Source organism: Barbus barbus, assembly GCF_936440315.1.
Source record: "Barbus barbus genome assembly, chromosome: 5".
Classification (NCBI taxonomy): Eukaryota; Metazoa; Chordata; class Actinopteri; order Cypriniformes; family Cyprinidae; genus Barbus; species Barbus barbus.
In genome coordinates this window covers 36,274,238-36,289,233 of record NC_136733.1, presented here as the reverse complement: position 1 = coordinate 36,289,233, position 14,996 = coordinate 36,274,238, and the positions used below count along the sequence as shown (strand labels likewise).

Genomic DNA, 14,996 nt, shown 5'->3' with positions numbered 1-14,996 from the left:
AAAAAAAAAAAAACACTTTGACTTGTCATTTTAATGGTTTTATTTTGTCTTCAATCCTCGTTTTACTCCTGCAAGAAAGAAAATGTACAGTTAAAACCAGCCAGTAAAAGGCAAATAAATCCAAAGCATAATGGCATGTAATACTTACAGCTGGGCATTCAATTTTGCTACTGTTGATGTCATCGATGACATCATGGGGAGGGCGACCATCAATGGTGCAGCCCACAGACTGAGCTGTGCCAAGAATCTCTTTAATGGTACCTGAGAACAGAACGAGATCAGTTTGTACAGTCATTCCAAAAAAAAAAAAAAAAAAAAAAAGTTATAATTCATGTTCCAGTCTTTTTGGCACAGGGTTAACCACTGAGTTGATTAGTCCTGCTTCCTAGAGCTGGGTTATTATTAGCCTCCACTGGACAGTACACAGTCACTTTTACAGACTGGCACAGTGGCTGGTGGCTGATCGATAAATATTGCTCCCAGATACATAAAATACATACCACTAAGTTCCCTGGCAATAGATCTTGGCCGCATGACACGGGCAATGTTGACGATCTCGTCAAAAGAAACGCTTCCAGAGTGCTTAACTACAAAAGAAAACAAACATCAGGACATATAGAATATTCTAATAAACGAAGACAATGTACATTCCCTTCCAGAAGTTTGGGGTCGGTGAGACTTGTAAATGTTTTAAGCACAAGTCTGATGCTAAAAACTTGTAACAAATTTTGAAAAAAAAAAAAAAAAAAAACCTGAATGCATCCTGGCTGAATTCAATTGTACTGAAACATCAAGGAGCTTATGTTTTGATTAAATCATTTAACAGTTGTGTGTATATTTGTCTCTTTGTGTAAGGTATGTAAATTGTTTTTAATTGTGCTATTTGGTTTCAAAACTACTTAAAGGGTTTTTACAGTCACATTTAATGCATCCAGACTGAATTGAAAGTTCATTCTTACAGACCACAAACGTCTAATTGACAGTGCGCATCATACAACATTCTGGCCAACAAGAAATGCTACAGAACTTGTTCCAGACCTTTCGGCACAGAGTCACCCATTAAGCTGGGCAGCCCTGTTTCCTAGAGCTGGGTCACTATTAGCCTTACTTTGGCAGTACAAAGTCACTTTTACAGACAAGCACAGTGGCAGTAGGCTTACAGTCAATAACTACAAAAGGCCAGAACCCACAAAGACATGATTCCTCTAACAGTATTGAGGTGGGGTAAAGAGTTACTTACTGTTCTTGACCTTTTTCCGGTCACGGGGAGGTTCCTTCAGCGCCTTGATGATGAGGGCTGAGGCTGAGGGCACCACCTCAATCTGAAGCAACAACAAAACCTGTAAGCATCTACAGCAGGGTTCCTCAGATCCTTCCCTGGAAGGCCAATCTGCTGCAGAGTTTAGGTCCAACCCTGATCAAACTCACCTACCTGTGATTTTCTAATGATCTTGAAGACTCTGATTAGCATGCTCAGGTGTGTTTGATTAGGGTTAGAGCTAAACTCTGCAGGAGTGGGCCAGATTTGAGGATCCCTGATCTACAGGCTAGATGTCTACAAGAGCAAATACAGAGGCTCAAACACTACAAGGGCTTACCGCTGCTTGCCTGTTCTGAATGGTCAGTTTCACAGTGATTCGCAGGCCCTTCCAGTCACCGGTGGCCTTTGCGATGTCATCACCCACCTTTTTAGGGGACTGAGAAAGAGAACGAAAGATTAACATACAGCATGGAAGTGTCAATGTGCTGCAACAATTGATTTGTTCCAAGTCTTTCAGCCCAGAGTTGCCATTAGATTGGTTGGGGGTTTGGGGGACGCCCTGCTTCCATTGGCTGAGTCACTACAAGCCTCCACTGGATTGTTCAAAGTCACTTTTAAAGACTAGGACAGTGACGGGGGGCTTATGACAGAACATGATCAAACATTACAGACTGAACCATGATCGCTATACTTACAAGACCCAAAGGCCCGATTTTGGGGGCCAGCGAAGAAGTGGCACCAACCTCTCCACCCGTGCATCTCATGTGCACTATAAAAAAAAAAAAAAAAGTTAAGGTTAGTCTTATTACTAGAATTACTACACTTAAAGTACTTTTAGATTTGAAGACATTCCGGTGATCTTATTTCTAAACGCTGCAGGGGGAAAAACCCCCAAAACGAACAAACACTAACACGGAGCATCATTCACTGAAGCTCAGCAAAAGGCAACCATGCAAACAGTTGCTGTTCTGGTTCGAGAAGAGCATGCCAAGGCACCACCACACGAACAGACAGCTTTCCTATCTGACATCACAGGTGGCAAAAAAAAAAAAAATTACTCGGCTCCCAGCCAAACCCTAAGATATGCAACGTTACTAATTTTTTTTTTTTTGTAGTGGTAAGCTCTCAAAAGGTTTAACTGGTTAATGCATCTACAGTCTGGATAGGTAAAAACAAGTCACATTGCAAATGCTACACTCCGACCTCACCTGCTGGTCACTTTTTGTACTAAAACGTTACACAAAAAGCATTCTTGTAGCTTTACAAAATTACGATTGAACCACGTGTCACATCGACCATTTTAATGATTCCCTTTCTGGGCCATCAACGTGGTAACGGTAGTAGCATTGCTTTCTATTGAGGGTCTCGGAGCGCGCTTTCCATCAAAAACCTTAATCTGCGTTCCGATGATGAACAAAGGTCTTACGGGTTTGGAACGACGTGACGGGGAGTAAACAATGACAAATTCCGTTTTGGGGTAAATTAACCCTTTCAGATATTTAACCATTGCAGCTTCAGCTCGGTTTTGTCCACGTGCGAGAAGCCCTTACATCTGCACAAGCTTTCTATCCTGAGTCCTGCTGCGAAACTACAGCAAAAGACCGGTATTTCATCAAAGACCACCGAGTATGAGTGAGTATATTAATATATAAACATTCACGTCAAATCGAATCGTTCACAACGCCACATGCACGGAGAAGCTACATATGGTAAAGATGCTAGCATTCAAAACACACGCCTCTAGGATAAGCTACACATATCTTATATGTACATATCCAGCTTGAAGTGGTTCAACGAAACTTTACCGTTAGGTACTTTTTTTGTAGTTTTACCTTTCTACTCATTTATTAGTCCAGCACGCGAGAGGCCTAGGCGCAGACATGGCCGCTCACACCTAATCAGAAATCCGTCTAACGGTTACCGTATTCCAAACATACCAACTTTAATCTCGGTGGGGTCGAATTTAGGAGGCATGGTGTATCAGATGAAGTTGATCTCTATTCGACTTGAATTGGTGAGAGTGTCGGATGAACCCGGAGTCGGGACGACCGAGAAGTGTTGCACCTTCACCACAAAAGCGAAAACGGAAAAGACAGAGGACGTGTGGCGCCACCAATATAAAGGCCACGAAGTATCGCGAGATCTGAACAACCTTTCACACTGCGGAAAAGCCTTGCGTCATTCACAACATCCGAGAAGTTGTTCCTGGTGTGTGTGTGTGTGTGTGTGTGTGTGTGTGTGTGTGTGTGTGTGTGTGTGTGTGTGTGTGTGTACTGCCACAGAGGGAGTACACTAGGTAACTCTGACAAGAAATGAACACTGAACGATCTGAAGAAGCCCATGTTTTGATGGAATGATTTAGTTAATTTAGCGGTTAATCGCGTATATTCGTCTTTTCGCGTATGGTATGTACATTTATTTATATCGCGCGCTAGTTGGCTTCAAGACCAGGTTTCAGTAACCATCAAAGTCTAGTCAAAAGGTGGCATTTGAATAGTCCTATGAATATCGAGGGACTAATTTGTAATACAACAAGTGTTTATTTGTGTGTTTCTTGTCGTGCTTTGTCTTTGTTCACACTGTTCTGCTATGTGTCTGTTTCTTTGGAAATGTCAGCACTACAGTCAGTCAAGTGTCACTCTAACATCCTGTGGCTTTTGTGGGGTTTGACTAGGCAAACTAAATCTCACTTGCCTCAGGATGTTCCTGTTCTCCAAAAAGAAGAAACCCAGTGAGGATTCCATAAAACGCCTGGAATACCAGCTGTGCTTGGTGAGTTTAGTTTTTTTTGTGGACAACATCCTAGTGTCACAGTGCACTGCTTCAAATCTTAACACTCATGCCTGTTTTGTGCAGGCCAAAGAAGCAGGTGCTGATGATATCCTGGACATTTCTGCCTGCGAGCTTGCAGAGGTGAATTACAGAAAGCCTTAATGTCATTATTTACATATTAGTGAAATTGTCATCTAAGAATCATTGCTAGATATCTGAGCTTCCATCCATATCACAACAGTTCTTACACAATGCTTGTCTGCAGGTTCCCTCCAGTGTCTTCTCCATATGTAAAGTCCTCCAGAAGAAAGTGAGTCTATTTACTGCAGTGTCTTTCTCTGAGCCATTGGTGGGAATCAGATATTTCACAGCAGTTTCCACTTTAATTGCAGGTGTTAATTCTTCATGGGAATGACCTGAGGTCACTTGTACCTAAAGGTTGCTGCACTGGTGCCTTAGCATCTTTAAAGGTGAGAGAAATCGATTGATGACAACAGTGCCAAGCATATAACCATCTTACACTTCTGTCCACTGACAACATCTCTGTGTGTCAATTTTTAAGGTGTTGGACCTGCATGAAAATAAGCTCACATCACTTTCTGAAGACATTGGGCAGCTTTTGTCCTTGCAGGTATTTTTATTGTATACGAACAAAGCTGATGTGAATTGTTGTTTCTTTTTAATGCTTATTCGTAAAAGACCCATTGGCATAACTACTGTATGTGTAGCACTAGGAAGGTTAGTGTGTCAAAAGTTTGGGGTCACTAAGCTTTTTTTTTTTTTTTTATTAGTATTTTTATTCAGCAAGAATGCATTACATTTGATCAAATGTGAGTGTAAAGACCTGTAGTAAAAAACATTTTTTATTTATCAAAGAATTATGAACATTTGTTTCAGAAATGTTAAACAACTGTTTTGAACGTTGATAATAAGAAGGAATGTACCAAATCAGCACATAATGATTTCTGATGGATCGTGCGACACTGAAAACTCATTGAAAGTAATTGAAAAATTAATTGATGAAAAAAAATCAGCTTTGCCATCACAGGACTTATTAAAATAATTTAAAATAGAAAACTATATCAGTTTTATATTGCACAATATTACTGTTTTACTGCATTATTAAATTAGACTGCATTGTTGTTAAATACAGCATTGGAGAATATAAGAGACTTATACTATAAGTGAAGTGTGAATCTACTAGAGCAAGGATCAGTTTTCTTTAAATATTTTTTAATTGATAATTAGTATCCTTTATATTTATTGCTTACATACAACCTTGATTTCTTCTCTAAGGTGCTGAATGTAGAGAAGAACCACATTAAACAGCTGCCGGACTCTATAGGGAATCTACGGCATCTACAGACGCTTAATGTAAAAGGTGTGTTTTGTTTTAAAAAATACTTTTGGCACAAAAAGGTATTCTTTAATATTAATTTTTAAGCTCCTTCATTAGAGCACTGTTTAACATATTTCAGGAAGACTTTGAAAGTCATTGAAATTGTCTGTAGAAGAGTTTATTTTAGGCCTTTTAGGGCCTATTTAACATCAAATAAAAGCATAAACCATTTAAATTAACAAATTGCTTTGATGGATACAGGGAACAACCTTACTGTCATCCCTGTGTCTGTGGGACGCATGAGTAGCCTGCGTACACTATACATAAGTGAGAACAGCATTAGAGAATTACCTAAAGAACTGGCCAATGTTCGCACTTTGGAAGTGAGTATTTTAAATCAAAAGTCTATTTTTAAGATGTTGGAGTATATTCGTATAAGCTCAAATGGCAATGTGACTACTGCAAAGACATCTGCGTGTCTTTATGTGTATTTGTGGTGTGGCAGAGCCTGATCCTGGATGCACAGGTTATGAGGTATCCACCTGCGTCAGTGTGCACGGCCGGCACAGAGGAAGTGCAGCGCTACCTCTGTTCAGGTGTGGATCTGTTTTAAAGCAATACTTCACACAATATGTTTTTATAACTGTCTGATTAGATGCAGACTGATATATACAAGTTGTGCACAATACGAGATTTGGTTAAATATTAAAACGTAACCTCATGTGATGGTACAAGGCCATTCTGTGCAGCTGGTTTGTTTAATTGTATTTAGAGATGGGTCTGGAGTATTGCCCTCCATCCCAGTATCTGCTGCCAGTGCTGGAGCATGATGAAGGGAAGCAGGAGGTGGATTGTGTTGATGGTGAAGAGTTGGTCTGGCAGGTCAGTCATCACTATTTATCAGCCATTTCAAACAGTGCCTAAAAATATAGTGTGCCATATGTTAATGTAACATATTCTATCTGACACTGCAGAGCAAATTCATGGACTATGAGAAAAGAAAGGTATGTTTGATTTAGTTTCTTTTTGTTAATGTTGGATAGTCCAGCGAAGTAGTATTTACATCTCATTCTCTCTGTTTCTCCACTAGGTGCAGAAACAGCTGGAAAAGTTGATCTTTGAGAAAGATCTTGAAGAGAAGCAGAGAGAGCACTCTCAGCTCCTCCTCCTCAACAACTCCCGCAAAGAGGATGTCTTGCTGTCTGTCAAACTGGTAACAATTTTTATTGTAGAGTTGAATGGGGTTTACAAACATATGATATATTTAAGTGAATTACACTGGCATTCAATTTTTTTTTCTTCTTCTTCTCTGGTCTCTATGGTCACCAAGGCTGCATTTATTTGATTTTAATATAATATTGTAAAATATAATTTAAATTTAAAAGAACTATTTTCTATTTTAATAGAATGTCTTCAGTATTACATGATCCTTCAGAAATAATTCTAAAATGTTGATTTGTTGCTCAAGAAACATTTGGTATTATTCTGACTGTTGAAAACATTTGTGCTGTTTAATATTTTTGTGGAAAATGTGAGATTTTTTTTCAGGAATCTTAGATGAAAAGAAAAAAAACAGTGTTTATTTGAAGTACAAATCTTTTGTTTTGTTACATTATAAATGTCTTTACTGCCACGCCAATTTAATGTATTCTTCCTGAAGAAAAGTAGCAATGTAACAGGTTGTACTGTCACTACACTTATCTAGCTAATAAAACATGTTTTCATTTACCATTTCCTTTTTAGAAAGACATGTCTCTGTGCTTTTCTGTGTCTCAGGAGCAGCAACGGTTGGAGTTAGGTGTGTCTCAGCAGCAGAAGGCCCAGGATACAGAGAGGCAGAAAATACTTGATAAAGTGCGTCTGGCAGAGAGCAATATCATGAGTCGCATCTCTGACCTCCTACTTGATAACAAACGGTGAGGGTACCGTGTGAACCATTTTTGAAATATCTCGATTTTTCTGTAGCTATCATTATTACTTTAATCATTAGTATTCTGTAGTTAAAGGGTGGTTATTTATTGTGCATTTGTGCTTATTTGATTATAGCCAGGCAAAGAGCGCCGAGTTTCTGCAAGCTCTGGAGGAAGACCGGTGAGTGGAAATTACGCATGGGTCGAACTCTCTAATGGAGTATGGCCTCTTGCCATCAGTGCAGCTCTTGCTAAGTGAATTTCTTTCTTTCTAATGGCGCCACTTAAGAAAGCCTCAGTCCAGATTTAGTGCAACCACTGAGCTGTTTGGACAGTGCCACTGTTGTAGTGCTTCAACAGCACACAGATAGAAGTTCAACATTTACTCTTACATTCAGGTATTTTTTGAGATGTCAGAAAGATCTGGAGTGCTATTTTAAGTCGTGGTCATTAATGTTCAGAAGTTTGGGGTTGATAAGGTATTTTAATGTTTTTGAAAGTATTTCATGCTCAGCAGAGCCACATTTATTTAATCAAAAATACAGTAATATTGTGAAATTATTTTAAATAGATTTTTCTGAAACATAATAAATGCCTTTACTGCCACTCTTGATCCATGGAATGCATCCTAGCTTAATAATAATAATAAAAACAATTACAAAAAGTAATAGTAATAAACATTTTCTTAAACATATTACTGACACCACATTTTTGAACTGTAGTGTATGTAGATATTAATCACACACATGGTGAAATCTGGGACTTACCTTGATGTTTTTTTTGTATTTGAATAGAGATACAGTTATGAATTTGTTGTATTTGTTGTTTTTTAGTATACGAATGGAACACCTTACTGCCATCACACAGGATGAAGCCAACTCTCTTAGGAAGAAGGAAGTGGCATGTGAGTTTTAGAAATTACAATTATCATTAAAACAAGTCATTAGAAGCTGTGACAAAACAAGCTGCTCCAGACAAGTTGGCGCTTTGGTACTCATAGTTTGAATTAGACCTGCATGTCCCAATCTCACTTCCCCTCTCTTTCCCCCTATTTTCTGTTATATCTGCTGCCTCTATCTGTAAAAAAAGTATCATAAAAAGTGAATAACATTTAAAAGAAACTTAGCTATTTGCAGTGGTTCTGAAAAGGCTACATGTTTGCAGGTGCCATGCAGGGGATGCTGTCAGAGAGCTACTCTTTAAGGTTACTTCAGGAGGCCAGGGAAGCCAAGACACAGATTTTAGTGTCTGAGACCTGCAGGAGGTGCTCCAGTTCCCACCAATACATATGGTTTTGAACTCTGTCCAGCAATTTTTCACTCTGTTTACACCTGATATTAACATCCGTCTCTGTGATCTGACCACAAGTGGTCAGGCGAGACTTTTTCTCTCTGTAACATTCATTTAAAATATGACCACTTTATTGGATTTCAATTTTCTGATTTTGAAATCATTTAATATGCTATTGTGCTGCTTGCAGATGAAACCCCCCCAAACAAACAGCAGTGAGTAAACTGTCCTATTTTTTCTTGTCTTAATTTATTCATTTAGTTTGGACTATATGGATAGGAAGTTTGACCAAGTGTTGTCCCTGCAGCAGCTAGACAAAAGCAAAGCCATTATTCAGATCCTTCAAGAGGTAACTATTTAAATCACTAACTTACAATGGACATTAATTGAAAACTGTTATTAAAAACTAGTTTGCTCTCCATCCATTCATTAACTCCACATGCAAAATACATTAATGAACTACGGTAGATATTACAGGTGGTGCATTGTTGGTCTAGTAGGTCTAGAATGATTAACCCTAATTGGCTTTTTGTCTGCAGGAGGAAATGCAGAAGGCCGCCTTTGAAGCCCTCCAACTCCAGAAGGACAGTGTGCATGCTTATATCCGTAATCAGGTATGCTGATTAAAGTGTCCTTTAGGATAGAAGAGCCAATAAGACCCCACAGATACAATGATTTATATCATACTACTGGTTGATTGAAGGAGTTTTAACTTAATCAGCACTGTAATTTATTAACATATACACCACCATTCAGAAGTTTGGGGTTGATGTTTTTTGAAAGAAGTCTCTTATGCTTACCAAGGCTACATTTATTTGATTAAATATACAGTAATACAGTCATCACTGTTTTCTATTTTTATGTATTTAAAAATATAATTTATTCCTGTTAATTTATTTCATTCAAATATGTTGATTTGGTGCTCAAGAAATATTTCTTATCAATGCTGAAAATTGAACTGCTTATTATTTTTGTTGTTAAAAAAACATTTATTTGAGAGAGAAATATTTGTAATATTTTAAATGCATTTACTGTGGATTTTGATACATTTAATGTGTCCTTGCTGAAAAAATTTACTAATATCTTGACTGAAAAAATGTCTGACCCCAAATTTTTTAATGGTAGTATAATCATTAACAAAGCCATTCGGTGGGCATTTCGTGGTCAGCTTATATAATATAAAATTAAGTATGTTTCAGATGGTCTTGTGTAGTCATTCTAGTCATTAAAAGCTTTTTTTTGGCTTCAGTCAGCCCATGCTTCTCACATCCCACCTCATTGGATGCAGAATCCAAAAGGTGGCTGTTTTATGATGTCTCCATGGGGCCATTCACCCCCTCCCCCTCGTATGCTTGTATCCATAGATTAAACTCATAGAGGCAGAGTTAATGCAGTTGACAAAGCTGGAGGTTAAGAGGAGGAATTTGGACACTGAGAACCTGCAGGTACGTAGCAGCAGTAGATGATGTGGTGGTTTCCTGTCAGTGCTTCATCATGCTGTGGAGTGTAGAGAGGAGTAATGATGCACATCATTTCTCTTCCTTGTTTTTTTCACTCTGATTCCTTGGCCATTTCATCCCATTCCTGTATAAATATCCTGCTCACACCACATCTATGAGTTATCACAGCATTCTTCATTCTTGGAGTATGAATCCTTTGTGTGGTTTTGCGTGTGTGTGTGTATTTACTGTGTGTGTGTGTGTGGTAGGAGGTGCTAGCTGACCAGAGGACTGCTCTGACTGACCTACTGCAGCAGTTACTCAAACAGAAGGACCAAAGGGAGGAGGAACTCAGGATGGTTTTGGTAAGTGATTATGGACCAACTTCCTTGATTTCTCGAAAGAGACATTCGAAATTGGATCAGTTAACTGAAACATTTCACATGCTTCAGTCACTGTTGCAGAAATCACATTTAGGTCATACCGATACTGTCAAAAAAAACAGCATTTTAAATTTGGTGTAAAAGTGTGTGGAGAGAAAAAAATCATAATACACATTATTATCTGAAGAATACATGTTATCTTAGACAGGCTTTTATTTTATTTTTTTATATAATAGTAAAACTGTTTATTTATTTATTAATTGTTCTGTTCTAATTTTATTTTATTGTATTTAGTGTATTATATTTTACTGCTTATTTTATGTAATTTGTTGGATATTTTATTATCAGATAAATACACCTTAAATTTGACAGCCTTTAAAACAACATCCTTTTATTTTCGGTCAAATATTTGCCTCTTTATTATTTATTTATTTTAGATATTATTCAGTTCTAATTTAGTTTTTTTTTTTTTCATGGATTGTATTTTGCTGCTTAATATATGGCATTTGTTGAGGCTTTGATATTTAACATTTGTTATTCAGTGTAGAAAAATCAAATAAAGAAATACAGAAAATAAAGAAAAATATAGGCCAATTTGAAAACCCCTGCAATGTACCTGACTGATGTTTAAAAATATATTTAAAATTTTAGTTACCACTGGGTAAAAAAACAACCTGATACATAAGTGTTGAATTTGTGTAGGACTTTGATAAAAGCTACAGATGGATATGTCCGCTGCTTGTAATTTGTAAGCTGTGGCGCTGAGCTTTTTTTTTTTTTTTTTTCAGGTGGAGATGGAGCAGAAAAGTGAATCCAGTCAGGAGAACTACTGGATGATCCAGTATCAGAGGCTCCTGGATGCCAAACCTCTGTCTCTGCGGATGCAGGTCAGAGTAGCTCTCCTATAGGCTCAAAGATCCTGTGTTTAAATCACAAAATCATGCTGACCTCTCCTTTCTCCTCAGGAAGTAGCTGTAGATGCGGATCTGGGGAATCTGCTGTGTAAACTCTCTGCTCAACACTACCTGCCAATCATAGCTCACCACCGAATCACTGCTGAGGCCTTGCGACACATGACCACTAAAGACCTTAGAAAGGTCCGCCAAATGTCCTTCTGTGTTTTAGCACACAGAAGTTTTAAGTAGTGTGTGTCTCTAGGAATTTTTCATTAGAGGTGTCCATTAAAATCTTTTCTGTTTTATTACAGTTGGGGATCAATGAGGTTGGCGTGCAGAAAGCTCTTCTCCACTGGGCCAGAGAACGCACTCTGTCTGATCGTAAGAACACATTTTCTCTTAAGGACATGCTATTTTTTTAATTAGGTGACATTTGTGGATTCTTTTCAGTGATGATTTGTTTTTAAGTTTTGATTGAGTGTATCATAACATGTTTGCCCCTCCAGCATTGCCTAAAACAGCAAAAGAGATGCAGGAAGCTGGTCCATCCACTCCAAGTGCCCCACTTCAACAGCAGTTCACTCCTCCACTGACCCCCAGCACCCCCCTCACCCCCACTGCCCCAAGTCCTGATAGATGGAGCAGTTCCGAGTGTGTGGTGTGCATGGAACATGAGGTAAGGCTAAAAATTCAATTCTCAATTCTATTTCAGTATTTTTTTTTAAAAGAACAGTGTTTGTTTGAAATATAAATTCTTTGTAACAGTGCAAAAGTTTTGCTGTTCAGCAGCTTTGAAAGAAACCGTAATTTGCTCTCCTGTTCTGCTTTGTGTCACAGTCACAGATGATCTTTCTGCCGTGTGGGCATGTATGCTGTTGCCAGACCTGCAGCGATGCCCTGCAGTCCTGCCCTCTGTGCCGTGGCTCTATATCTCAGCGGGTCCGTCTTTACCACAGCTGAAGCTGGCGAGCGTCGTTGTTGTTCCTTCCTCCCATTTGCTGCATGAAATTGTAGTCTGTGAACCTTCAAGCACTTTAAAAGTTACTGGATTTTTTCTTCCACTCCCACTACAACTAGCCAGTCAAAGAGGAACTTTTACAGCAAGACATTTGTTTTATTGTTCATCATAACCTAGTAACATTCCAGTAAATTAACAGCAAGAAAGTATTTGAGAATGGTTAATTTAACTCAAACCTAATAGGAATACATAATAATATGACTGTTGAGCTTTAGTATTGCCCTTGATGTACTCACTCTAAGCACTTGTGCCTCTTCTGTATTTGATTTCAACTCCATTTCAAACCCCCCCCACAAAACTAAATTTTAAATATCTGCAGGTTCTCTACAGTAAAGATAAATCTTCTTGCGCTGCCCTCCATGTAATTCTATCAACATTGTAGTACAGTAAGTAATCTATCACCAATAACTGTAATGTTAAAGTTTTAGTCATCATTCTAATTTTATCAGAATTGGGGCTTCACACCACAGCTATAATGTCAACAACAGAGAAGAACTAGATCACTGGAATCACTATCACAACAATTTTTTCCAACTGATGAACCATAAAAAACATTTACAGGCCTATCAGAATGGTTGTGGATGTGGCTGCTAACACATTTATGGTTAAAGTTGTCCTTATACTTACTGTTCTTGGTGTGAAAGGGCCTATACCCTGCAGTACCAGAGCATTTTAATACTTCAACTAATTAAGTTAGTCATTTTTAATGTAAGATTTTAATTTTCAGTTTAAATTTGAATTTCAACATTTAAATGTTTTGAACTGACTTAGCAACACAGCAGAATTGTAAATTATAGGTTGAAGGTAAAATCTTTCTGAAGGCTCTGTACTTGCTATATAACACCGCATACATTCAATCTAACAAATGCACTGTTATTCCTTTTTACAGTTTCAGCTAATTTAAGTATTGCGCACACAATAGTGTTTCCTAAATCTGTGAACCTCTTTTCATCCAAGTGCTCTTATATGCAAGTCTGCTTCTCGCTGAACATGTACAGAATGAAAAAAGAACTTAATCTGTCTGTAAATAAAACATTCATTTAATTTCTTATTTCAAGAAATAAGCGTTTATCAGCATTATACAAACTTTTAATCTGTGTGCTTTGTGTGATATAGTTATGCTGTATGGTTCAGACTGGACAAATATGTCTTATTTGCTGTGCATCTGCCATTTAAGAAAAAAACTGAAATAATCAGAATGTTTAGTAGAAGTTACTGTAGTATAAACTACCCTCTGGTGGCAGGTTATTATTAGCTTATGTACACACTGTAGTCCTGCTGCTCTTATTTTATAAGAACTGATACAGTTTGTGGTCATTTTATACAACACAAATGGCACCTTATCTGTGATGACAGTGAGATTGAATCTCTGTGTTACATTCATTTACAATATATGTGCTGCCATTACACATTTTCCGTTGTCTACATATTCATAATGTACTTCATTTAGGTTTTATAATTGTACCCAACCAACCACATCCATTGTAATGTTATCACACCTGTCAGACCTCTGCAAAATAAACCTGCTATACAATATGTTCTAGTGTCCTTTTACAATTAAGAGGTTTATTTTTGCAACAGCATATTGCAGTTTAGATACATTTGTTTATATAAAAAATCATCATAAGTGTTAGTTAGCAATTATGTTAGATTTTCCATTTATTTCTTACATTTTGCCTAGTGTCATTTTTATTTTCATGTGCAATAAATCAATATTAGTCCAGAATTCCTGAAATGTCAAGTTAGATTAGTCTTGATTTTGCAATCGTATATAATTATAAATAAAACCTAAATACAATATTAAATAATGTTTTCAAAGAAAAATTATGAAACAAACTCAAGTAAAGATCTAGTTAACTTACAACCTTGTTAGTTATATCCAGTTGTGTCATAGTCAGGACATTTGTTATGGATCAGGGTTTTTCCCTGAAAAACTGCCTGCTTTAAAACACTGGGAAAGGATCAGCTGTCCACTGATTGGACATTAATTAGCCTTCTTAACTGTGATTGGACAGCACCAATTCCCCTTTAAGGACCAGTGTAGAGCAGACTGCAATACGCAGGTGTTCTGAACTACAGATGTTCTGTTTTGCTTCCGTTTTATTGTTGGCCTTTTCCCACTATTTCATTGTTTTCCTTCATGTTTTTGATCTGCAAACACTCTTCAGTTAACAAGTACTCTTCCTCTACTTTATCTTCAACAATGCCTGATTCAAGCTCCCAAGGTTCTGAGAGAAATTTCATGGTGATACTCTGCAATGGAAAAGCAGGCATCAACAAAACCTGAAATCACAACCTAATGTTGAACAGTACCTTGATGGTGTTTTGGAGAATCTCAAGCACAGTGTGTCCTCTGTAAGATTCCTGTGAATCAAACTCTGTCCTGAGAGACTGAAACACTCACCTGCACCAGATACACCAGCTCAGTTTCAGTACACTTTAAATATTAAATTATACAAGTTAAAACTTTTGTGCACACTCATATCATACACACCTGAACCAGATTCTCCTTTTCAGCCCTCAGATCTTGCATCTCCTCATCCATGTTTTGTATGCTTTCCTTCATCTGTTTGCACTTCTGCTTCTCTGCCCTCTGCTGGAGATTGAGCACCTCCTGCTGCAGCTGATGTGCTTGTGTGGTAGAGGAACCCGATTCTCCAGATAAATCAACCTGAAAGAGAGATGATT

The 14,996-nt window shown here is 37.8% G+C and overlaps 3 protein-coding genes across 9 annotated transcripts in view; 1 reads left to right on the top strand and 2 right to left on the bottom strand.

Annotated features, from left to right (window-relative positions):
* Positions 1-14,996, bottom strand: part of LOC306869969 (CCN family member 1-like) — a 1,026,947-nt gene that overhangs the window by 16,542 nt on the left and 995,409 nt on the right. The window lies entirely within an intron of this gene.
* On the bottom strand, positions 23-3,399 carry LOC306869907 (large ribosomal subunit protein uL11-like). Its single transcript, XM_079416841.1, has 7 exons — positions 3,199-3,399; positions 1,957-2,030; positions 1,599-1,697; positions 1,241-1,322; positions 501-587; positions 149-261; positions 23-68 (listed from the first exon to the last, which is right to left on the bottom strand). Exons 1-7 carry the CDS (start codon positions 3,233-3,235, stop codon positions 63-65), a joined length of 498 nt encoding a protein of 165 aa, XP_079272967.1. The 5' UTR covers positions 3,236-3,399; the 3' UTR covers positions 23-62.
* LOC306869906 (E3 ubiquitin-protein ligase LRSAM1-like) lies at positions 2,590-13,846 on the top strand. Of its 7 annotated transcripts, none has more exons than XM_079416834.1 (25): positions 2,590-2,893; positions 3,936-4,033; positions 4,118-4,174; positions 4,299-4,343; positions 4,426-4,503; positions 4,596-4,664; positions 5,330-5,414; positions 5,634-5,755; positions 5,878-5,968; positions 6,145-6,254; positions 6,347-6,376; positions 6,463-6,585; positions 7,149-7,288; positions 7,419-7,463; positions 8,116-8,186; positions 8,447-8,546; positions 8,834-8,921; positions 9,112-9,186; positions 9,937-10,017; positions 10,281-10,376; positions 11,183-11,281; positions 11,360-11,491; positions 11,602-11,671; positions 11,797-11,966; positions 12,128-13,846. In XM_079416834.1, the coding sequence occupies exons 1-25, from the start codon at positions 2,890-2,892 to the stop codon at positions 12,248-12,250; spliced, it is 2,202 nt and encodes a 733-aa protein (XP_079272960.1). In that variant the 5' UTR covers positions 2,590-2,889; the 3' UTR covers positions 12,251-13,846. The 7 variants fall into 7 exon arrangements, with proteins under 7 accessions (XP_079272960.1, XP_079272963.1, XP_079272962.1 ...); XM_079416837.1 differs by lacking the exon at positions 2,590-2,893 and adding an exon at positions 3,421-3,743 and having other exon boundaries at positions 3,878-4,033; XM_079416836.1 differs by lacking the exon at positions 2,590-2,893 and adding an exon at positions 3,463-3,557 and having other exon boundaries at positions 3,878-4,033.

Coding starts and splice junctions, on each gene's coding strand:
- LOC306869906 (XM_079416834.1), top strand. Junction 4,034..4,117: donor TGGAATACCAGCTGTGCTTG/GTGAGTTTAGTT, acceptor TGTTTTGTGCAG/GCCAAAGAAGCAGGTGCTGA. Junction 11,672..11,796: donor AGAACGCACTCTGTCTGATC/GTAAGAACACAT, acceptor TTGCCCCTCCAG/CATTGCCTAAAACAGCAAAA.
- LOC306869907 (XM_079416841.1), bottom strand. CDS start 3,235: ATGCCTCCTAAATTCGACCCCACCGAGATTAAAGTTG. Junction 2,031..3,198: donor CCCCACCGAGATTAAAGTTG/GTATGTTTGGAA, acceptor TTTTTTTTATAG/TGCACATGAGATGCACGGGT. Junction 1,323..1,598: donor TTCAGAACAGGCAAGCAGCG/GTAAGCCCTTGT, acceptor TTGTTGCTTCAG/ATTGAGGTGGTGCCCTCAGC.